Source organism: Phalacrocorax carbo, chromosome 1, assembly GCF_963921805.1.
Source record: "Phalacrocorax carbo chromosome 1, bPhaCar2.1, whole genome shotgun sequence".
Classification (NCBI taxonomy): domain Eukaryota; kingdom Metazoa; phylum Chordata; class Aves; order Suliformes; family Phalacrocoracidae; genus Phalacrocorax; species Phalacrocorax carbo.
In genome coordinates this window covers 217,245,104-217,267,085 of record NC_087513.1, presented here as the reverse complement: position 1 = coordinate 217,267,085, position 21,982 = coordinate 217,245,104, and the positions used below count along the sequence as shown (strand labels likewise).

The 21,982-nt window shown below is 65.8% G+C and overlaps 1 protein-coding gene across 1 annotated transcript; it reads left to right on the top strand.

Moving 5' to 3' along the window:
• Positions 1-25: 25 nt before the first annotated feature.
• ARRB1 (arrestin beta 1) lies at positions 26-18,124 on the top strand. The gene is made up of 16 exons (XM_064441603.1): positions 26-514; positions 10,086-10,116; positions 10,832-10,892; positions 11,414-11,458; positions 11,816-12,012; positions 12,745-12,804; positions 12,925-12,992; positions 13,963-14,098; positions 14,188-14,272; positions 14,361-14,433; positions 14,782-14,919; positions 15,275-15,358; positions 15,794-15,817; positions 16,660-16,730; positions 17,020-17,071; positions 17,851-18,124. Exons 1-16 carry the CDS (start codon positions 495-497, stop codon positions 17,960-17,962), a joined length of 1,257 nt encoding a protein of 418 aa, XP_064297673.1. The 5' UTR covers positions 26-494; the 3' UTR covers positions 17,963-18,124.
• Positions 18,125-21,982: the final 3,858 nt, after the last annotated feature.

Genomic DNA, 21,982 nt, shown 5'->3' with positions numbered 1-21,982 from the left:
TGGCCCCGCGCGTGCCGCTCCCCCCCCCCCGGGACCGCGCCGTTCGGGGGCGGGCGGAGGCGGCGGCGGCGGCGTCCGCACCGGAGCCGAGCTCAGCCGAACCCTTCCGAGCTCAACCGAACCGCTCCGAGCCCAGCCGAACCCGCTCCGAGCCCAGCCGAACCCGCTCCGAGCCCAGCCGAACCCGCTCCGAGCCCAGCCGAACCCGCTCCGAGCCGAGCCGAACCCGCTCCGAGCCCAGCCGAACCCGCTCCGAGCCCAGCCGAACCCGCTCCGAGCCGAACCGAACCTTCCCGAGCCCAGCCGAACCCTTCCGAGCCCAGCCGAACCCTTCCGAGCCGCCCTGAGGCGGGCCGAGCGCGGCCGCACCGGCCGTACCGAGCCCCGCCGAGCCCCCCCGCTGCCGCCGCCTCTCCCCTCCACCAGCCAGCCAGTAATTTTCCAAGCCCGGTCGGGCGCTTCCCGGTTGAGTTTCCCGGAGGATCGGCGGGGCCATGGGAGACAAAGGCACCCGGTGAGTGGGGCTGGGGGCGGGGGGGCACCCCGGGGTGGGAGCCCCGGGCATGGCGGCGGCGGCGGAGGAGGAGGAAGAGGGGGGGGGGAATCCCGGAACGCCTCTGCTGCCCGTGTCAGCGCTGCCGGCCCCCGCCTGCCTGCCCCGAGCCCGCGGGGCTGCCCCCGGGGTCAGCTGCAACATCTGGCCACCGCTGCCCCGGGGAGGGGTGGGTGGGGGGGTGTCCCCCAGCGGGGTCCCCTCGGCGCTGGGGTGCGAGGCGGGAGCCGGCGGCTGCATCCCGAGGGGCCGGTGGGGTCCAGGGGGACGCGGGGAGTTTGGGGAGCGGGTCCCGCACCCCTGCCCACACCCCCAGCCCGCTCATTTGGAGCCTGGATGGGGGTTTTTTTTTGGGGTGGGGGTGGGGTGCAGGGGGGTGCACCCCAACTCTTCCCACTCGTGGTTCGGGTGGGAGCCTGCGGTGACCCCTCGGAGCCGGACCCTGGACCCCCCGCCGGCATTTTGGGGGTGTCAGGCAGCACGTGCCAGGCCCGGAGGCGCGGGGACCATGACGGCGCACGACGCCTCGGTCCCGGGGGGGCCGCCGCGATGGCTGTCATCCTTTGGGGACCCCTGTGGCGACAGGGACGGGGGTCCCTCCGGCTGCCCTTTGCCCCCCTGGGGCTCGGGGTGCAGGGCACAGCAGGCGCACCACCCGCGGAGGCACCCACCTCACGAAGGGAGTTTTGGGATTTCGGGACCCCGTGGGAGAGCCCGGTGACCCCTGCCAGCCCCTGCGCTGGGGGTCCGGGGAGGGTCTGGGGATGTCTGCCTTGACACCCCCTCCCCGGCTGTCATGGTGGGGTGGCCAAGGGGTTAATGCTCATCACCCGGGTCCCCTGAGCCTCCCGATCATTCATTATTTAGGGCTAGGTAATTAGGGGAGGCTCCTGACACCAGTGGGTGGGGAGGGGGTGGCATTGCCCTCCCCTTGGTGCCCCCCACGGCACCTGGGTGTTGGGACCGGGGGGCTCCGGTGCAGCCGACACCACGGCCGTGACCCACAGCAGGAGAATGACGCCTTGGGGGGGGGTGTGGTGTGTCTGGCCCTGCTTTGGCAGAATCTTCCGGAAATGCTGCAGCATTTCGAGGTGGCAGGATGGGATATGGGGAGATCCCGCTGACCCCCCACCATTGCAGGGAGGGGTTGGTGCTGCTGGACGGGCTGCTCGGGTGCCATGCCCTGGATGTGGCCGGCAGCACCCGCGTCCCCCAGCTCAGCATCCCTAATTCATCAGAACTGGTGTGTTGCAGCCCCAGAGTTGGGGGGCTGGCAGGGGGGAGACCCCTGCTTTCGGAGCAATGGGGCTGGGACTGGAGCACCCACTGGGTCCCCGGCCCTGGGTGCAAGCCGGTTGGGTCCCAGGAGGTGTTTGGGTGCCTGGGAGCGCGGACGAGGAGCATTGCTGTACGCTGGCAGCGGCCGCGGGCATAGGAGGCGTGAGCTGATCTTCCCCTGCCCATGCAGTGCATATGGGGGGAGCTGGGGGGGGGAATTAGGCTGGCAAATCTTCCCCCCCAGTCTCCCTTTCCACTGCGGTTCAATGCTCTGGCCCCAAATCCGCTCGGATTCATCCCAAAGCTGCCGGAGAGAGGTTGGGGGGTTTGGCCGTGGGAGCCGATTTACCATCAGACACCTCAAACCCCATCATTTCTGCTGATACCACCAGTGCCAGTGTAGCACCCACTTTTCTTGGGGGGGGGTCACTGCTCCCCATCTGTGGGTGTTGGGCCTCGGTGCCATGAGGCTTGGGGTCCCCCTGTGCCCGGCACGGCCCTGGGTGCTCCATGTGGGGTGAGGAGCACATCCAGGGTGCAGGCGAGCATGGGGTGTGGGTTTGGTGGGGTGCCGGGGGGCTCCGTGCGTCATCCCAGCCTCCTGTCGAGCCTCCTGTGGTGGGAAGAGCCGGAGGAAGCGGCTCGGCGGAGCAAACAGGCGACTTTGTGGCTGCTGGCACCGCCGGGGACCCAGCCAGCCCCAGCCGCCGCCGAAAGCGTCGCCTAATTATTTACAGCTTCTCCAAAAGCACGCATTTTCCCCCGGCTCCGGCTCCTCCCAGCCAGCACCCATCACCCAGCCAGGGCAGCAGCAGCCCCACGGGCGCCCGCTGGCCTTGGTGGGCCGGTGGGATGCTCGGCCCATGCTTTGAGTTGTGGCAGAGGGTATTTTCCCGGAGAAAAGGCCGGAGCTGGAGTTGGAGAAGCATCACAGTGGCTCCGGCGCAGCAGAGCCCACCTCGGTCGGCACTGGGCACCCTCCCGTTCCCTTCCCCGCGCCCCCCAGTCCCAAACCGCGCTTGGGCCCCGGGATGCTTTGCAGTCCCAGCATCCCGTGCATCTGTAGGGTCTGGGAGCGGGACAGGGAGGAGAGGGAGCTCTGGAAGGTGGCCCAGGAGGGGAGACTCCTGCTTCCTGAATGTTGTTTGGAGAACAAACTGTGGTAATAACAGCAGGATCCAGACACATCCCGGATCCCACAGCCAAGGCGTTTCCTTGCCAAGGAAGCCGGCGAAGCTCCGACACGGCCGGGGGATGCTGCCGCCGAGCCTGGCAGGGGATGCAGCGGGGATGCAGCGGGGATGCGGGATGCTCGTGCTTTGGGATGGGTTGGCGCGGTGCTGCAGGCTTGTCCCGGCGCGGCTGGCGCGGAGCCACCGGCCGCCGCGGTGGCGGGGTTATGCCGGAGCGTGTGATGTGGTTGCTGGCGGCTCCGTTATCCCCGGAGGTCCCTTCTGACGCGGCGCTGGCTAATTAGATCTGCCCGCCGGCCCCATTAGCGTGAGAGCCCGTGAAAACCCCAGCTCTTCCGCCCCTGAGTTCAAAGGCAATCGATGGCGTTGCTGTCCGACCCCGCTCCGATGCCCAGGGGAATCAAATCCTCATAAATCTTCCCAACGGAGATCAAACGGACCCCACTCAATTATCAGCCACCAAATAAAGCGATCGTTAGCCCCGGGACGTTTCCCTAACGAGCTCATTAAGGTGCCGGATCAATGGCAGGTGGGCAGGGGAGCAGGATGGGGCCTTGGGCAGTGTGCCAGGGGGCTTGGGGGGCACCAGCCCACGATGTGGGGCCCCCGGGTTGGAAATCACCGATGGGCAGCGGCGGCGGCGGCGGCTTCCTGCCTCGTGCCTCCGGCGTTTCGACACCAGGAAGGGCTGAAAGGGGAGGGAAGGCTCTGCGCTTCCTCCTTCCCTCCCTCCGGATCTGGTGGTGGCGGGCGAGGGTCCCCCCGGCACCGAGGAGCGAGAGGCGACCGTGTCCCCGCGTGCCCCTTCCCTGCGCCTGTGGGTGCTTCCGAGACGGAGCTGGCCCGTCGGGGTGTCCATCCACGGGGGTCTTTCTTGGGGGCAGCCCAGGCTTCTGCACCCATGGCGTGGGGCTCTGTGGGGCTCCTGCGCCCATAGCATGAGGCTGTGCACGACTCCTGCACCCATGGCGTGGGGCCGTGGGGGGTCTCGGGCTCTGTGGGGCCCCTGTACCCATAATGTGGGGCTGTGCAGGGCTCCTGCACCCATAGCATGGGGCCATGTGGGTTTTGGGCTCTGTGGGGCTCCTGCACCCATAATGTGGGGCTGTGCAGGGCTCCTGTACCCATAGTGTGGGGCTGCGTGGGACTCCTGCACCCGTAGCGTGGGGCCATGTGGGTTTTGGCCTCTGTGGGGCTCCTGCACCCATAGTGTGGGGCTTTGTGAGGCTCCTGTACACGTATCATAGGGCTCTGTGGGGCTCCTGCACCCATAATGTGGGGCCACTCCCAGTTCGTGCACCCGCAGTGTGGGGCCATGTGGGTCTCGGCATCTGTGTGGCTCCTGCACCCATCGCATGGGGCCAGCCCAGGCTTGTGCACCCAAGGCGTGGGCCCGTGCACGACTCCTGCACCCATAGCGTGGGGCTCTGTGGGGCTCCTGCCCTCGGCGTGGGGCCAAGGGTGGGCGGGTGCCAGGGACGAGTGGTGAGTAATTGTTTCCTGCACTTCTGCAGCGCCCGCCATCGATCTTGCCTTCGCTGGGGTTCGTTAGTGGCTTCGTCTGTGTAACGAGGGCTGGGCAGGAGGCACCGCCACTCCCCCCCCCCCACCGCAGCGTCCCCGGGCCGGGGGGGCGTCCTGGCGGTGGGACCCCCTGACCCTCCATCCTTTGGCTGCATTTCCCCGGGGCTTCCCGACGTGGCTCGGGGTCAGGATCCGGCATGGCGAAACGTCCTGGTGTGAGCCCGCTCCGGGGTCTCCCCTGGGTGCTGCTCCCCGGGGAGGGGGATGCGGGGTGACGGGGGGTGACAGGCTGGCTCCCCACCCTGCTTTTATGTAACGTCTCATTAATTGCCTGGAAAAAACCCCGCTGTTAATTGCTCCGGGCTCTCAGGAGGATGGCATCACCCCCTCCCTCCCTGGCTCTCGGGGCTGGGTGCCCTGATCACCCCTTGGCCTTAAAAAATGATGCAGTAATTAATTGTGGGGAAGGGGAAACACTGAGTAACGCCGCTGCCGCCCCTCCCTGCTCAGCCCAGGCCCTTTGTTCCCCCCCCCACCCCCTATTTATTTAATTACAGCACCGTTCCCGCTAATGCCGGATCCGGCCCTCGCTGGGGACCGTGGTGCCGGCAAACCCTCGCGCCGAGCATCCCGCCCGCGGCAAAGCTCTCCCACCTTGGCTGGGGAAACTGGGAAGACGCCACCCGCCACCGTCCCGGCGAGGAGAGGCCACCCGGGAAGGGCTGGCGGGGTGTGCCCGGCGTTCCCGGGGCCCGTGGGTCGTCCCCCGTGCTTATGCACCTGGCAGACGGTTTATCGACAGCCCCTGTTGTCTTCTGAGGTCAAGGGAATAAGTGTGGTGGTGCGGTCCAGCCCCCCCCGGTACCCCCAGCCCCCTCGGCAGCAGCCTGACGGCCGGGCCCAATCCTGCTGTGCTCCCCGGGCAGGGCTCGGCCAGGCCATGCTGGGCCCCACAGCTCTCGAGGGGGTGGGATGTGGGGACACGGGGGCGCAGGGTTCCAGTGGCACAGGGATGTGGGGTACGGGGATGCAGAGGTATGGGGGTGCAGGGGCACAAGAGATGCGGGGACATGGGGACACAGGGACACAAGGATGTGGGGGTGCAGGGATGCTGGGACACAGGGACATAAGGATGCAGAGATGTGGGCGTGCAGGGGCACAGGGACGTGGGGACCTGGGGATGCAGGGATCGGGGATGCTGGGACCCAGGGATGCTGGGACCAGGGAATGCAGGGATCAGGGATGCTGGGACCGGGGAATGCAGGGACCGGGGAATGCAGGGATCAGGGATGCTGGGACTGGGGAATGCAGGGATCAGGGATGCTGGGACCCAGGGATGCAGGGATCAGGGATGCTGGGACCGGGGAATGCAGGGATCGGGGATGCTGGGACCCAGGGATGCAGGGATCGGGGATGCTGGGACCGGGGAATGCAGGGATCGGGGATGCTGGGACTGGGGAATGCAGGGATTGGGGATGCTGGGACCCAGGGATGCTGGGACCGGGGAATGCAGGGATCAGGGATGCTGGGACCGGGGAATGCAGGGATCAGGGATGCTGGGACCCAGGGATGCAGGGATCAGGGATGCTGGGACCGGGGAATGCAGGGATCGGGGATGCTGGGACCCAGGGATGTAGGGATCGGGGATGCTGGGACCGGGGAATGCAGGGATCGGGGATGCTGGGACCGGGGAATGCAGGGATTGCGGATGCTGGGACCGGGGAATGCAGGGATTGCGGATGCTGGGACCGGGGAATGCAGGGATCAGGGATGCTGGGACCGGGGAATGCAGGGATCGGGGATGCTGGGACCCAGGGATGCAGGGATCGGGGATGCTGGGACCGGGGAATGCAGGGATCGGGGATGCTGGGACCGGGGAATGCAGGGATCGGGGATGCTGGGACCCAGGGATGCAGGGATCGGGGATGCTGGGACCGGGGAATGCAGGGACTGGGGAATGCAGGGATCAGGGATGCTGGGACTGGGGAATGCAGGGATCGGGGATGCTGGGACACAGGAATGCAGGGATCGGGGATGCTGGGACACAGGAATGCAGGGATCGGGGATGCTGGGACCGGGGAATGCAGGGATCAGGGATGCTGGGACGCAGGTATGCAGGGATCGGGGATGCTGGGACCGGGGAATGCAGGGATCAGGGATGCTGGGACGCAGGTATGCAGGGATCAGGGATGCTGGGACACGGTGCCGCAGGGCTGTCAGGACACAGGGACCCTTGAGCTGCCCCTCCCCTCCTGGGCCCTGTGACAGCCTGCGCAGGTCTTCTTGATGGTTTTCCGTGTTGGGGCATCCTCGTGCTCCCCGCTTTCCCCGGCTCAAGGGCCGCACCCTCTCCAGTGTGTAACCCCTCACTCTTCCTGCAGACGCCCAAGGGCAGGGGCTGTGGGGAAACTGAGGCACAGCCAGGCAACGGGTCTGATGCACGGCGTAAGAGCATCCTCCTCCCTCTGGGGTGGGTGATCCAGGGGTTTGCTGGAGCAGCTCAGCACCCAGCCCTCCTCCAGCCTCGGCTCAGCACCCTGCCCAGCCCCCTGCCCTCCTCCTCCTCCTGCCTGGGCTTCCCCGGCGTGGGAGCTGCTGCCGGAGGAGGTGGCGGCGGAGCTGGAAGCAGATGAAAGAAGGGCCTTTTCCCGGCAGAACCAGGCATTTTTGCTTGGAGGGAATGCTGAACTTCAGCAATCCCCGTTTTTCCTCCCTTTCCACAGTTGCTGAGGGAGGAAATCTCTGTGCTGAGCCCCTTCCCTGTCGCGGCTGGGGAGAGCGACTCCTGTCCTGGGGATCTCAGCTGCCTCCCAGAACGTCCCTGGGATTTCAGGGATGGTGGAAATTTGCTCACTGAAGGAGCAACGTCGCTTCGTGCCGCTCCCTGGCCGGCTGCCTGTGCCGCGGAGCCGAGCGGTGCCCCGCGGGTGCTCCGCTCCCCGGGGACCTGGCGGTGATGCCTGTTCGTGCTGGTGCCACTGGGTGTGATGGGAGCTGGGGGATGGATGTCCCTGGGAGCCCAGGGCTGTGCCGGTGCTGGGGCTTGGTGGCACTCGGGAGCGCTCTCGGCACTGCTGTCCCTCCTGCACGAGCCAACCGGGGACGAGGGTCCGCCGGGATGTGCAGCAGGTCTTGGTTGGACTCAGTGATCCTAAAGGTCTTCTCCAACCTTAATGATTCCATGATTCTAGGTCTGTGGATGCTCCTATCGAGGCTCAAGGCACCGAGCTGCCGGTGCTTGCCTGCGCAAGGACCCTCGGCGGCGTCCCCCCGGCGCATCCGCCCCACTGCCGCGGTGACGGTCCCTGTTTAACCTGGCCCAAACCAGCACCGCTGGTTTTTTTGCACCGAGCAAAACCCACCGGCTGCCGCTTTCCCCTGCCCACCCCTTGGCGGGTGAGGGTCCCTCCCGGCCGCGCTGAGCGGCTGCCCTGGGAATTGTTCTTCCCAGCCCTAACAGCTGTTGCTAATCTTCCCGGATGGCTTTAATGGAATTTAAAGGCGAGGAGGGATTATCCGAGGAGAACCCATTACGGGTGGCTTCGTGCCAGGGCAGGCTCTGAACAGCCTCCGAAACCAGGCAGTGCTGGCCGAGGGAGCCCTGCCTGCCCCTGCCCTCTCCTGCCTGCAGCGGGTGGATCGGGGATGCTCCGGCTTTCCCAGCACTTGCAATGCCGTGCTGGTGTGTTGGACCCACGTCTGTCCTCTGTGGGGTCTTGAAGCAGGATTTTGGGGGGGCGAGGGGGGCACCTGGGGGCTGTTCCCGTGGTGCAGGGTATCCCCTGGGATGGAGGATGGATGGAAAGCCCCAGGGACAGGAGCGCCCCGGTCCCTCTCGCCTCTCTGGTGGTTTTGGGGTCCATCCGTGCGCTCCACGGCCTGTGGGGCAGAGGTGGTGGTGGGGACTGTCTCCCCACAGCTGCGGCAGGTGCAAACATGCTGGGGTGGGGGTCCATCCCTCGGGGTGCCCCCGTCCTGGGCGACGTGTCCCCGTGGTCCCACGGGGGCTCCCCAGGCTCGCACCCATCCCTGGGGGAGCCGCTGTGCTGCAATGCTGCAGCCTCACCCCAACCCCCTTTTTAATACCCATGTGTGTGGTGCAAACCTTATTTTTAATTTAATTTCAAGTAATTAAAAACAAATTAAAGCTATAAATGGTGAGGAAGGTGCTGGAAGGCAGCCGGGTGGTGGGATGCGGCCCCACTGCCTGCAGGCTGCCCATCGCGGTGGTATCTGGGCGCCTTCCCCGTGCGATGTGCTGCGCTGGCTTCCCGACACCTCTGTTCTCCGGAGCAGGGAGCTGGCAGCAGCTGCGGCTGCTCCTTCGTCGGGATGCCAAGGGTTGGCTGGGTCCTGGCATCCAGCGGGTGCTTCTCACCCCCACCCTGCACCGCTCGGGCTGGGCTGGAGAAACGCCGACCCTCTCCTGGGGTGGGCTGAGCAGTTCTGCGTGCCGGGGGGGCTGTACCGCTGGCTGGGGGCTGCCCCTCTGCCTCGCTGTTCCTCGGCTTGCAGAAAGCCTGGCTTTACATGGCAGGGCCTTTGCAGGGCACCTGGCATGACACCTTGCATGGCAGGGGCTTTGTACGGCACCTTGCGCAGCACCTTGCACAGCAAAGCCTTTGCAGGACACCTTGCGCTGCACTTTGCACAGCAGGAGCTTTGTGCAGCACCTTGCACGTCGCCTTGCATGGTACCTTGCACTGCCCCTTGCACAGCAGGGTCTTTGCAGGGCACCTTGTGCTGCACATTGCATGGCAGGGGCTTTGCACGGCACCTTGCACAGCAGGACCTTTGCAGGGCACTTTGTCCTGCACTGTACGCGGCAGGAGCTTTGTGCAGCACCTTGCACTCCAGATCCTTTGTGCAGCACCTTGTATGGCAGGGCTTTTGCACGGCACCTTGCACTACACTTGGCACGGCAGGAGCTTTGTGCAGCACCTTGCACGGCACCTTGCAGTGCCCCTTGCACGGCAAAGCCTTTGCAGGGCGCCTTGTGCTGCGCTTTGCGTGGCAGGGCTTTGCGCAGCCCCTCACCCAGCCCCTCGCCCAGCAGCCCCTGGGTGTCCTGTCCCGCTCAGGGCAGACCCATGCAGGGCCCCCCCCCCGCCCCAAAGGACGAGCCCCCCAATGGGGCAGCCGCTCTCCCTGCTGCAGGCGAGGGGCCAAACCCCCCCCTTGGTGTAACCGTGCTGCGGGAAGGCCTCCTCCGGCCCCACCTCTGCCCCCCCAGCCCCACTGTATCACCCGGGTGGGAAACCGAGGCGGGGGGCTGGGGCTGGCCACTGCCGGGGCGTAAGGGGTTGGGTGGGATGGCCGGGCACCCCAGCGCCACGGGGGCTGGGGGTCAGGCTCCCCGTCCCCCCCTATGGTGTTTCAGGGGTCGTGGGTCTGTGCCCCACAGCGCTATACAGGCTCTGGTACCATCGCCTGGCTGGTGCTGCCCTGGCGTGATGCAAACACGCCCCGCAGCACCCACGGGTGCCCCGTGCCCCCACCGCTAACCCCTTCCTCCCCCACCCTTTGCTCTTTTTCAGGGTGTTTAAGAAAGCCAGTCCCAACGGGAAGGTAAGTGGGAGACTGGCGGCTCCCCGGGGAGGTGGGGGGGGTGGGATGTGGGGGCGAGCTGGTGCTTCCAGGGGTGATCCCCCCACCAAATCCCCCGAGCACAGCCAGGAGCGGGGGATGGGCGCGCACACAGAGCCCGAAGCCGCCCCTGCGAGCTGCTGGCTGCCCGAGCATCCTGCAGCGCCAGCGGGAGGGGAAACTGAGGCACGGCGGGGTTCTGGGGGGGGGCTCGCCCAAAGTCTGGAGCTGGTGCTGGTCTCCGTCCTGCCCGGCATCCCGTGGCGCTCCCCGGGTTGGACCACCCTCGGGTGATGTGCCCGTGCCTCAGTTTCCCCATCAGGAGAAAGCCGGGAGTGTGATGCCGTGGGGTTCAGCCCCACTTGCCGGCGAGACCCCCAGGGATGAGCCCATGGGGTGTCACCTGAGGCTTGACCTTGACCCAAATATTCCCCCGACACCGTGTGCCACCAAGTCTTGGGGATACCTGGAGGGGTTCCAGGCTTTGCCTGCTCCGGGGCTGGGGCAGCATGGCTGGCTTTTGGGTGCTGCAGGGACAGGGTGGCACGTGGGGACCATGGGGGGGGTGTGACCAGATGGGAGGTGACCCCAGGACACCCCCAGAGCGCTGCTGGCACGGATCTGGCCACAGGAGCCCTGGGGTGGTAGGGGGGGCTGCTCTGGGCATCCCTGAGCCCCCCCCCATCCCTCCCTGCAGCTCACCGTTTACCTGGGGAAGAGGGATTTTGTGGATCACATCGACGTGGTGGATCCTGTGGGTACGTGGGGCCGGAACTCAGCTTAGGTGGGGGGACATGCCGGGGTGGGCCGGGCTCGCTTGAGCTTGCGTGGGTGGGAGGAAGGGATTTTGGGGAGCGGGGACCCCCTGAGAGATGCCCCGGGGATGTCCCCGTCCGCTGGCACTGGCCGCATCCCTGAGGGACGGCCGCTGGAGAAGCCCCCGCGCCAGAGGAGTCAGAAAACAGCCCAATTTGAATAATATTCCTGTTTTATTACTCATTTAAGACATCTGCAGCTTCCGTGGATTAATTACCGCAGGAGGCAGAGCCCAAATCCCCCCATATCTCATCCTGCAGAGAGAAGGTCTCAAAAATATATATAAATTTAAAAAAAATTATGTAGATGCTGAGTTCCATCCGTCTTCAGTGGCACACGAGGAACTGGGCACTGCGGGGCTGCCGGGGTCCCCCAGCCCTGCTGCCACATCCCCCTAACGCCGCCAACGCGTCCCCCCCGTCCCGGCCGGCGCGTCCCCTGACCCCGCGGTGTCCCCTTGCAGACGGAGTGGTGCTGGTGGATCCCGAGTACCTGAAGGAGAGAAAAGGTAACGGCTCCTTGCGGGGTCCCTCATTGCCTGGGGGCACGGGGGTGGCCCCACCGCCGGTGACGGCCAGTGTCCCCACGCGGTCCTGCCCCGGCGTTGGCCTCTCTGGGCCCTCGGGGTGGCATTTTCCAGCCCGCTGTTGCTGCGGTGGGTCCCTTGTCCTGCCGAGGATGGGGGACCTGTGGCGGGCACCCCAAGCGGTCCCGGGACTGCGTCCCTGTGTCCCCCCCCACGGCACCTCGTGGGAGCCACCACCGCTCCGCGGCGCTGGTGGGACCGGGACGAGCCATGATGCCACCCCACACCGTGATGCCACCCCACACCGTGATGCCACCAACCCCTTGCCACCCTCCCCAGTCTTTGTGACGTTGACCTGCGCCTTCCGCTACGGCCGCGAGGACCTGGACGTGCTGGGGTTGACCTTCCGCAAGGACCTCTTCGTGGCCAACGCCCAGGCCTTCCCGCCGGTCCCCGAGGAGAAGAAACCCCTGACGCGGCTGCAGGAGCGGCTGATCAAGAAGCTGGGCGAGCACGCCTACCCCTTCACCTTCGAGGTAGGGTGGCGATGCTCCCGGGTGCTCTTCCCTTGCTGCCGGAGGGGAAGGTGACCCCCTCCGGGGGGACATCGGGGTCCCCCCCAGCCCTGTAGGGTCGTGGTTGGGGGCGAGATGCTGCCACCCGTGATGAAGATGCAGTTTTTGTTAGTGGATCTTAAAACTTGGCAGCAAAAAGCAACCGCCAGTGGGGAAAGTGAGGCACGGGGTACATGCCGGTGCAGGGTGGGGTTAGACCTCCCCCATTTTGTGCACCCGCACCCCAATTTCCCCATCGCAGCTCTGGCAATGGAAGCTGCTGCCCCCCCGCTCGCCCCGGAGCCACTGGGGACCTGGTGGCATTTTCCAGGCTTGAGCCCCGTGGGCTTGCAAACGGCCCTGACCCCCGGCGAAACAATCTTTATTCCTCCAGATCCCCCAAATTAACAACAACAAAAAAAAGCCACCCCAAAATTTTTGCAGCCCTTTGGGTTTTGGGTATGAGGAGACTGAGCCGCTGCCCAGGGCGGATCCAGAGCGGGATGTGGGTTGAAATACGGGCGGAAGGAAAAGGGCACGGTGCAATTAGCCAATGCAATTAAGAAAATTAGGAAATCCTTCCTGGCCGGTCCCGGGAAGGGGTGCAGCGCCCGGCCCCGCAGCCGAGCGGGTGATCCTGGGGGTCTCCGGGGCAAAAAGCCAGCTCGGGGATGGGTCCCCCAGCCCTGATCCGAGCCCTGCTTTCCTCTTCAGATCCCCCCCAACCTGCCTTGCTCCGTCACGCTGCAGCCGGGCCCGGAGGACACGGGGAAGGTAAGGTCCCGCCGTCCTTGTGCAGCCGGGCGGTGGTGACCGGCCGTTGGTTGGGGTCACCTCTCGGCGGGGTGCAAAGGGGTTTCTCTGCCTCCTTCTCTGCCCCCTCCTGGATTCCAGGCCTGCGGCGTGGACTATGAGGTCAAAGCTTTCTGTGCGGAGAACCTGGAGGAGAAAATCCACAAGAGGTGAGCGGTGAGGATCCATCCAGCCTGGGTGGGAGCAGCGTCCTCGGGGTGCTGGCAGGGTGCTGGAAAAGGACACCCCGGTTTGCATCCGCAGTGGGTGGGATAGGATTGGGATGGAGATGTCCTCCAGGCTGGGAGTGGGATGGAGATGCCCTCCAGGCTGGGAGTGGGATGGAGATGCCCTCCAGGCTGGTGCTGGGATGGAGATGCCCTCCAGGCTGGGAGTGGGATGGAGATGCCCTCCAGGCTGGGACTGGGATGGAGATGCCCTCCAGGCTAGGATTGGGATGGAGATGCCCTCCAGGCTGGGAGTGGGATGGAGATGCCCTCCAGGCTGGGAGTGGGATGGAGATGCCCTCCAGGCTGGGAGTGGGATGGAGATGCCCTCCAGGCTGGGAGTGGGATGGAGATGCCCTCCAGGCTGGGAGTGGGATGGAGATACCCTCCAGGCTGGGAATGGGATGGAGATGCCCTCCAGGCTGGGAGTGGGATGGAGATGCCCCCCAGGCTGGGAGTGGGATGGAGATGCCCTCCAGGCTGGGAGTGGGATGGAGATGCCCTCCAGGCTGGGAGTGGGATGGAGATGCCCTCCAGGCTGGGAGTGGGATGGAGATGCCCTCCAGGACAGTTTTCCCCAGGTCAGAGGTGGGATGGACATGCTTTCCAGGGCAGGGATGGGTGAGAGATGATCTGGGGGCTGGGATGGAGACATCTGCTGCGCTGCAGGCGAGGAGCCCAGCCCTGCCAAGACGTGGGGCCACACGGGCAGCCTGCCACGGCCGTGGGGCTGCCCCTTCACAGCCCAGGCGAGCTGGGCGTCCAGCCGGGACCCCCCACGACATCCTTCTCCTGACCCAGCAGAGCAGAAGAAAAGAGGGATTAGACCCCGAAACGGGCCAAGAGCGAGGACAGCCTGCTCTGCCTGCCGGCAGCCGGGCGCCTGGGTTCTCCTCTCGCCGTCTCCCCCCAGGAACTCGGTGCGCTTGGTGATCCGTAAGGTCCAGTACGCGCCGGAGCGACCCGGCCCCCAGCCCATGGCAGAGACCACCCGGCAGTTCCTCATGTCGGACAAACCGCTGCACCTTGAGGCCTCCCTGGACAAGGAGGTGGGCGAGGACTGGGGAGGGGACGCTGGCGGGGTGACCCTGGTGAGGACGGGGACCTCACCGTCCCCCCACTCCTTTGCTCCCTGCAGATCTACTACCACGGAGAGCCCATCAGCGTCAACGTCCATGTCACCAACAACACCAACAAGACGGTGAAGAAGATCAAAATCTCAGGTGAGGAGCATGGCTTCGCCCCCCCGGCTGCCCTCCCCGTCCCTGCGGGGGCCCTCCCCGACCCCAGTTTCTCCATCTCTCGCCCCAGTGCGCCAGTACGCCGACATCTGCCTCTTCAACACCGCCCAGTACAAGTGCCCGGTGGCCATGGAGGACGCTGAGTGAGTGCTCGGGGACATCGCGAGGGGCCCCGGGGACCTCGGAGGAGCCTTGGGGGGGCTCCTGCCGCAATGCAGCACCTTCAAAGCAGTGGGATGTTGCATTCAGCGAGCAGGTCCTGGTGGGAGGAGGAGGAGACTCTCTCTTTCAATGGCACCCTGGGGAACATCACCCTCTGCGTCCCTGCGGCCAGGGGCGACCTCCAGGCTGGGCCAGGGACAGAGGCGTCCGCTGCGTTGGGTCTGGAGTTGGGATGGAGGTGCCCAGGGTGGCCCCGGGGATTGCTGGAGGGGTGGGGGGAGCTGCAGGGGTGCCACAGGGCTCTGGCTGATGGTGGCTCTTGTCCCCAGCGACATGGTGGCCCCAAGCTCAACGTTCTGCAAAGTCTACACCCTGACCCCCTTCCTCGCCAACAACCGGGAGAAGCGGGGGCTGGCGCTGGACGGCAAGCTCAAGCACGAGGACACCAACCTGGCCTCCAGCACGCTGTGAGACCCCCGCCCCGACCGCCCCGGGGTTCCTGCTCCCTCTGGCAGCACGGGGAGGGGGGCTTGGGGGAGGACTGAGCCCTGGTGGGCACCCAACCGCTGCTCCAGGGGTGATGCTTGGGGTGGGGAAGTCACCGTCCCTGGGGGGGTTCAACCACCGTGTAGCCGTGGGACTTGGGGACATGGTTTAGGAGGCCTGGGGGTGTTGGGTTGGGGGTTGGACTTGATGATCCAAGAGGTCTTTTCCAACCTTAATGATTCTGTGAGGAGAGCCGGCGTGGGGGGACCTTCAGGAGAACGGGGGGCTGGTCCCCACGGGCACCCCTCGCTGAGCCCCGCCTGCCCCTTCCTCCAGCTTAAGAGACGGAGCCAACAAGGAGATCCTGGGCATTATCGTCTCCTACAAGGTGAAGGTGAAGCTGGTGGTGTCCCGAGGAGGGTGAGTGTTGGGGACCCTCCGCCCCGTGCTGCACCCCTCTCTGCCCTTGCTCTCCCCTGGGCTTGGGGCCGGCCTCAGGGCGACCCCCCCAGGGATGCTGCGAGGTTCCCGGGCGGGGAATGGCGACGCCGCGGCAGAGCCCGGCTCTGGGCGAGGGGGGCCCTTTGTGGGGACACCGGCATGGCCATCGCTGGGGTTCGGGGGGGTCATTAATCCTTACAACAGCCCCGCTCCCCCCCCCTTCTCTGTGCTGCAGCACCTTTTGCAGGATGGGGCGCCGCTTGCAGCCCTCCCGTGCCGCAGATGGGGCCCGTCACCCCCCCCAGACCCCTCCTGGGACTCTGCAGCGTGGGGGGGACACGCGTGGCGGGGGTCGGGGGGCACGTGTCTTTGGGGAGCGGTGACTAATGTGTTGTCTCCTTTGACCCACGCCAGCCTGCTGGGAGACCTCGCCTCCAGGTAACGCCCGCGCCGCTCCCGCCGAGCGCCCCCGAATCGCCGCCGCAGCCCCCCTGTCGCACCCCCCCGCCCCGGCCCCTCCGTCCCCACTGCTGCCACCCCGGCCCCGCGCTCGTCCTTGGGTGGGGGCCGGATCCTGAATCCCCTCCCCGTGCCGAGCCAGGGCGGCGTGAGAAGGGCCCGTGGGTGCTGCGGGGCTCCTCGGGGCTGAGCATCTCCGGCCCTGGCGAGGAGGGTCTCCGGGGCTTTCCTGGTCTCCACCCTCACGTTGCTGCCCTCCCACGGGGGACCGTGGATCCCGGTGCCCGCTCGCCATTCCCAGGGGACGCCGGGGCTGCGGCTGACACGCACGACACGCTTTTCCCCACCTGCTGCAACACGCTTGCGGGTGGAAGAGGCACAGCTCCGTCCTGCCCCGTCCCCGGAGGAGCTGGGGGCCGTGTTCGGGCTGTCCCACCCCGCCATCACTGTGCCCTGCTGAGCACTGGGAAACTCGGCTCACCCCCTCCATCCCTCCCGCCGTTGACACGGCGCTGCCAGCACACAGCCTAAACGCGGGGGATTTGGATCCCCAGCTGCTGATAAGCTGCTAAAAGGCCGATTTTTGCTGCGCTGATCCCCTCCCTCGTGGCCGGAGGGGGTTTGTGCTGATCCCAAACCACGGGATCAGGCTCCAGCAAGAAGCGTGATAGCTCTGTGCAAGAAGTGATAGCTCTGAAGAGGCTTTCTGGTCTCCCCGGCAGCTGCAATGTGGGATGCTGCTCTGCCCCCACCCCAAATTCGCCCCCCCCCCACCTGCAAAGCAGGGGCAGCCCCGTGCTTTACCCTGGCATGTCTTGCAGCGACGTCGCGGTGGAGCTGCCCTTCACGCTGATGCATCCCAAACCCAAGGAGGAACCGGCGCACCGGGACGGTGAGTGTCCGGCCCTGCGTGTGGGGCAGCCCCACCGCGGGGTGCTGTGTGGGGAGGGGGGAGGGGGGGCCGAGGGGTCAGCCCGCTCCCCTGTCCGTGCCAGCGAGGCTGCGCGGTGCCCGACGGAGATTTCGGCTCCCGTGGCGCCCCGTTGGCCGGGCAGCAAGTCCTGGGGGTTTGGGGGTGCCCCCTATCACCCTGGTGCAGCCTGGGCGGGGGGTTGCAGCTACCCGGTGACCGCCCCGGTGTCTGCAGTGACTAACCCCATGCCATACTTCCCTCTCTTCAGTTCCAGAGAACGAAGCTCCCATAGATACCAATCTGATAGAGCTTGACACAAAGTAAGAGACAAAACCCCCGCGCCGGGGCCCGCGTGGGAATGCGAAGCTTTCACAGGGGTTGCATGGAGCCCCCCCACCCCGCTAACGCTGTGCCGCGGGATCGGCCCGCGACGACTAACCCCGCGCACGTAACCCCTCACGCACGCCGCGCCCTCCTCTCTCCTCCCCTCCCTTGCCAACTCCCCCGCATGGCTTTCCAAAAAACAAACCCAAACCCAACCAATCCAGGAGAAATCGCAGTAAGAACGCGCCCGCCGGGGTCGTGCGTGGGGGCCGGGGCTTCTCCGCGGTGTCCCCGGGGATGGGGTGGGGGGGGGGGTGTGCGTGCCCCGGAGCTTGGCACTGCGCGGATTAATCCCCAACTGCGTGTTTGTGCTGGAATAAGGGGTTTTGGGGAGGGTTGTGCGGCGGTTTGCCAACGCAGCCGCTCTCCGTGGGGCTGCGCCCGCCGCGCGTCGCCCCTGGGCTGCTCAGCGAGCAAGCACCGAGGCAGCCCGCCCCCCCCCCAATCTGGGGGGTTTTATTTGGGGGTGCAGAGGGCGAGCATTGGTAAAGCTCTGAAAAAACCGAGGCTGTTTGCTGAAGGATGGGGTTTTAAGAGCGCTCTGAGCTGCTGAAATACCGCGGTGCAGGCTGAGCGGGTGAGAGCAACACCTGCCTTCACCGTGCGAGCAGCAGCAGCCTTGCGGTGGGTGCGCCCCCCACCCCAAATCCCGGCCTCGCCGCACATCCCCCTTCCCCCCGGCCCATAAAACCCCTCTCCCTCGTGTCTCCGCTAGTGACGACGACATCGTGTTCGAAGACTTTGCCCGCCAGCGACTCAAAGGCATGAAGGACGACAAGGAGGATGAGGAGGAGCGGACAAACTCCCCGCAGCTCAACGACAGATAAGCGAGCCCCCCCCCCCGCCGCAGCTCGCCGGGCCGCCGCGCGCCAGTAACACCCGTGCATTAGGCTTCTTCTCTTTTGTATAACGATTAATTTTGTTTTCTACCTGTACCGGGAGCCTATGGATCGCCCGATGGCGACAGCAATTATAACCTTCCAGCTGTGCCGTGTTGTCACTCTTCATCCAGCTGCCAGAGCTGCTGTTTCCCGGGCAGGGCACGGCCGGAGGGGTGCTGGAGGTGGGGGGGGGGCTGCGGGGTCGCAGCACCCCTCGTTTTAGCTCCTCCCCCGCTCCCCATCCAGCCCCCAGCCCCTTCCCCACAACGCTCGGAGCCCTTTCCTATGAGCTGCCTCTTTTATGTGTTTTATATAAGTCCAGTCTCAACACCAGTTTGCTACGGGGAGTGGGGGGGTGCAGCAGAACGGGGGTGGGGGGGGGTCTTTTCTAGGCAGCCTGCTCGTGGGAAAGGGCACCCGCGCACCTCGGACGTCCCCTCCTTTCGCCCACCGCCTGCCCCCTCCCGTCTGACCCTGCTGCATGTGTCCCCTTCCCCGGGATGCACGAGCCAAGCCTGGCTTTGAGCCTTAGACCCTGCCCGAGGCCTGAGCCCGGCTGCTCCCCGGCAATGGCTCGGCCCGGCCCCAGGGTTCGGAGCCAGCGAGACGGGCGGGCATCGCTCCCCCTGCTCTTACCCCCCCAAATCCCCCTAAAGCGGCCAGCCCGGGGGGGTTTATTCAGCTGCATCGCTTCGTAGCCCACCCCCCCTGGAGGAAGCGAGCTCAGAGCCGCGAGTTGCCGGCGCCGGGTAAGGCCAGCGGACTCGGAGCCGGCCCGTGGGGACGGACGGGGCTGGCGGTGGGGAATCGCGGCCCCCGTGGGTCCGTGCCATCGGCCGCACGACGCTGCTCCGGGGGAGGCTGCGGACGCCTCTTCTCAGCTCGGCGGGGTCGCGGCGTGTTCCCAGGGCCGCTTTGCCACCCGCCGCACGCTGCAGAGCTCCCCTGGTTGATGTTTCCCCCCCCTCCCCATGCCTGCATGGGGGTCAAGCACCCATTTGGGGGTAGGGGGACACAGCATTTACCACCTAAACAGTGTTTCACCAGACGCTTGTGCCTCCCGCCTCAGCAGTGCCCGTCCTGGGGCTCCCTTGCCGGGTGCGCGGGGACCCAGCCCACCCCCTCCGGACCCCCACCGGCATCTGTCGGGGGGGTCTCGGGTCTCCCACCACCGACCGAGAGGCTGTTCTCACTATTTATTGTGCCGTTGCGGTCAGCGTTGTCATCTGAGAGCAACCCATGGGGATAGCTGTGTGTCCCCCATCCAGGGGGGTGCGGAGCCGAGCCCCTCCGCGCCGTTATTTTTGGGTAAAGCTGATGGGCAGCGTGGTACTTCTTTTTGTACAGTGGTTACTTTGTACTGTTCATTGATACCTGCTTCTTTGGTTTCTCCACCATATCTGTGATGTTTCTGTGATCTGTCAAATAAATTATTCTAGTTTATTAAACTCAGAAAAAACCAAAATAATAACAGAGTCCCAGCGCCTGGACGCTTCTGTGGGCTCGGGACAGGGGGGGTCTTCCACACCGTGGCACCCCATCGCGGTGCCCTCGCCCCCCTCGCTGCTGCTCGGTCCCACCCCAGGAACTCCAGCGCAAAGTCACGAGCGCTTTCCTCGTCGCAGCACCTCGCGGTCCCGCTGCTGCTGTCCCCAAACTGCACGGCTCCTCGCTAGCAGATTAATTTAGTCATGCGTTAACGCGCAGGGACGTCTCCAGCAGCAGCCCCCGTGTTTCCAGCGCCGCCGTGGCCGCTGCCTGCCCGTACCTCGGAGCTGGGACGCCCCTGCCTGCCTCAGCTGCCCCTCCAAACCCCCCCGCCCCAGTATCGGGCTGTAGGAGACTTTGTCCATCGGTTCTCCCCGCTCCCCGGCGTGGCCTGGCTTCCGAGCTCACACAGACACAGCGGGTAAATGCCAGCTTGGCTCCTGTCCGCAGCTCACACCGAAATGTCCGCGTGTGTCCCCGTGTGTCTGCGCGCACTCTGCAAGCTTCAGGCTGTAGGAGAAACCACACAAATCGATGCTGAAATGCCACAGGACTCGCACCGAGCCGGCTCTTACACAGGAGGGGAGCACAGGAGAGCCGCCTGCCCCGCCACAGCTCCCACCACCCTCGTTGTGCTCAGCTAATCTTGGTTATTTGGGTGAGCAATGATTAACGCAGCTTCAGCCCGCCCTGCCCAGGCTCCCCGCCAGCAGGGACAGACCCAGGGCAAGGCACCGCTCTCGCCGCCCAGCCCCAGAAATGCTGGCGTCTCTCCATCCCTGGGATGCCCTCCTAGACGGCGGGTGCAGATGGACACGGCCCCCCGCAGGGGATCCCGCTCCTGCCACAGACCGGGGTGAGCAGCAGCACCGGCCCTGCTCACGGCCCCGACGCCCCATCCCTCTCCCACCCCTCAGGGCAGCACCGATCCTAGAATCACAGAAGGGTTTGGGTGGGAAGGGTTAGAGCTCATCCAGGCCAACCCCCTGCCACGGGCAGGGACATCTTCTGCTCCATCAGGTCGCTCAGAGCCCCGTCCAGCCTCACCTGGGATGTGCCCAGGGACGGGGCATCGACCACCTCTCAGGGCAACCTGGGCCAGTGTCTCACCACCCTCAGCGTAAAACATTTCTCCCTTCGATCCAGTCTGAATCTCCCCTCCTTTAGTTTCAAACCATCCCCCCTTGGCCTGTCACAGCAGGCCTTGCTAAAGAGGTCGCCCCCACCCTTCCTACAGCCCCCCTTTAAGCCCTGGGGGGCCGCAATAAGGTCTCCCCGCAGCCTTCTCTTCCCCAGGCTGAACAACCCCAGCTCTCCCAGCCCGGCCTCGCAGCAGAGGGGCTCCAGCCCTCGGAGCATTTCTGTGCCCCCTCTGGCCCCGCTCCAACAGCCCCGTGTCTGTCCCGTGCTGAGGAGCCCCGAGCTGGAGGCGGCGCTGCAGGGGGGTCTCCCAGAGCGGGGCAGGGGGGCAGCACCCCCTCCCTCGCCCTGCTGCCCGCGCTGCTGGGGATGCAGCCCCGGGCACGGGTGGGGGTCTGGGCTGCGAGCGCACGTTGCCGGCTCGTGTCCAGCTTTTCACCCCCAGCACCCCCAGGCCCTTCTCGGCAGGGCTGCCCTCCATCCCCCATCCCCCAGCCTGTGTGGGTACCGGGGTGGCCCCAGCCCAGGGGCAGGACCCTGCACTTGGCCTTGTTGGACCTCATGAGGCTCTCCCAGGCCCCCCTCTCCAGCGTGTCCAGGTCTCTCTGGATGGCACCTCGTCCTTCTGGCACGTTAACCCTCTGGATGTGACCATCCAGCCAGTTCCTTATCCACCGAACAGTCTGCCCATCAAATCCGTATCTCCCCAGTTTAGAGAGAGAACAGCCTTCCCCTGGGCGCAGGGACACGCGGGTGTTTCACAGCATCCACAACAAAGACCCAGCGAGGAGACGAAGGTTTCCGTAGCCCACAGTGGTGACTGGGTATGATTTCGGAAACGAAATGCAAGGGCACGCGTTACCCGGCGAACACGAGGCATTAACGAGATGATACTTCTTCAACGAGCGATGTGCAGAGCGTCCTGCGGAGGAACTCCTCGCAGCTGATGGTTCGAGAAGTGGTGCCCTAAGGCGTGGATACACCCAGGAGCTGGTTCCCACAAGCATGAAGGAAGGTTAACCGTCAGAGCGCTCGTCATAAACCCCAACCTCCTCCAGGCAGCTGCGGGAACCGAGGTCTCTCGGTGCTGGGCTGCTGCATGTTCATACCCGGGGTAGCGAAAGGGAGGAGCAGCTCCCAGGGATGATGCCGAGAGCGGGATGCCAGGCCCGTGGCATTGCGGTGTGGGACAGGGCGGGTTGGATGGCCCTCGGTGCAATCGGAGGAGTCCTGGCCTCTCGAGGAGCAGAGGATGCTCCAGCTGCCGGGGGAACGGGCACATGTGGACACGGCCCTGCTAAATCCAGCCAAGGCCAGCCCGTGCCTGCCTTCTTTTGT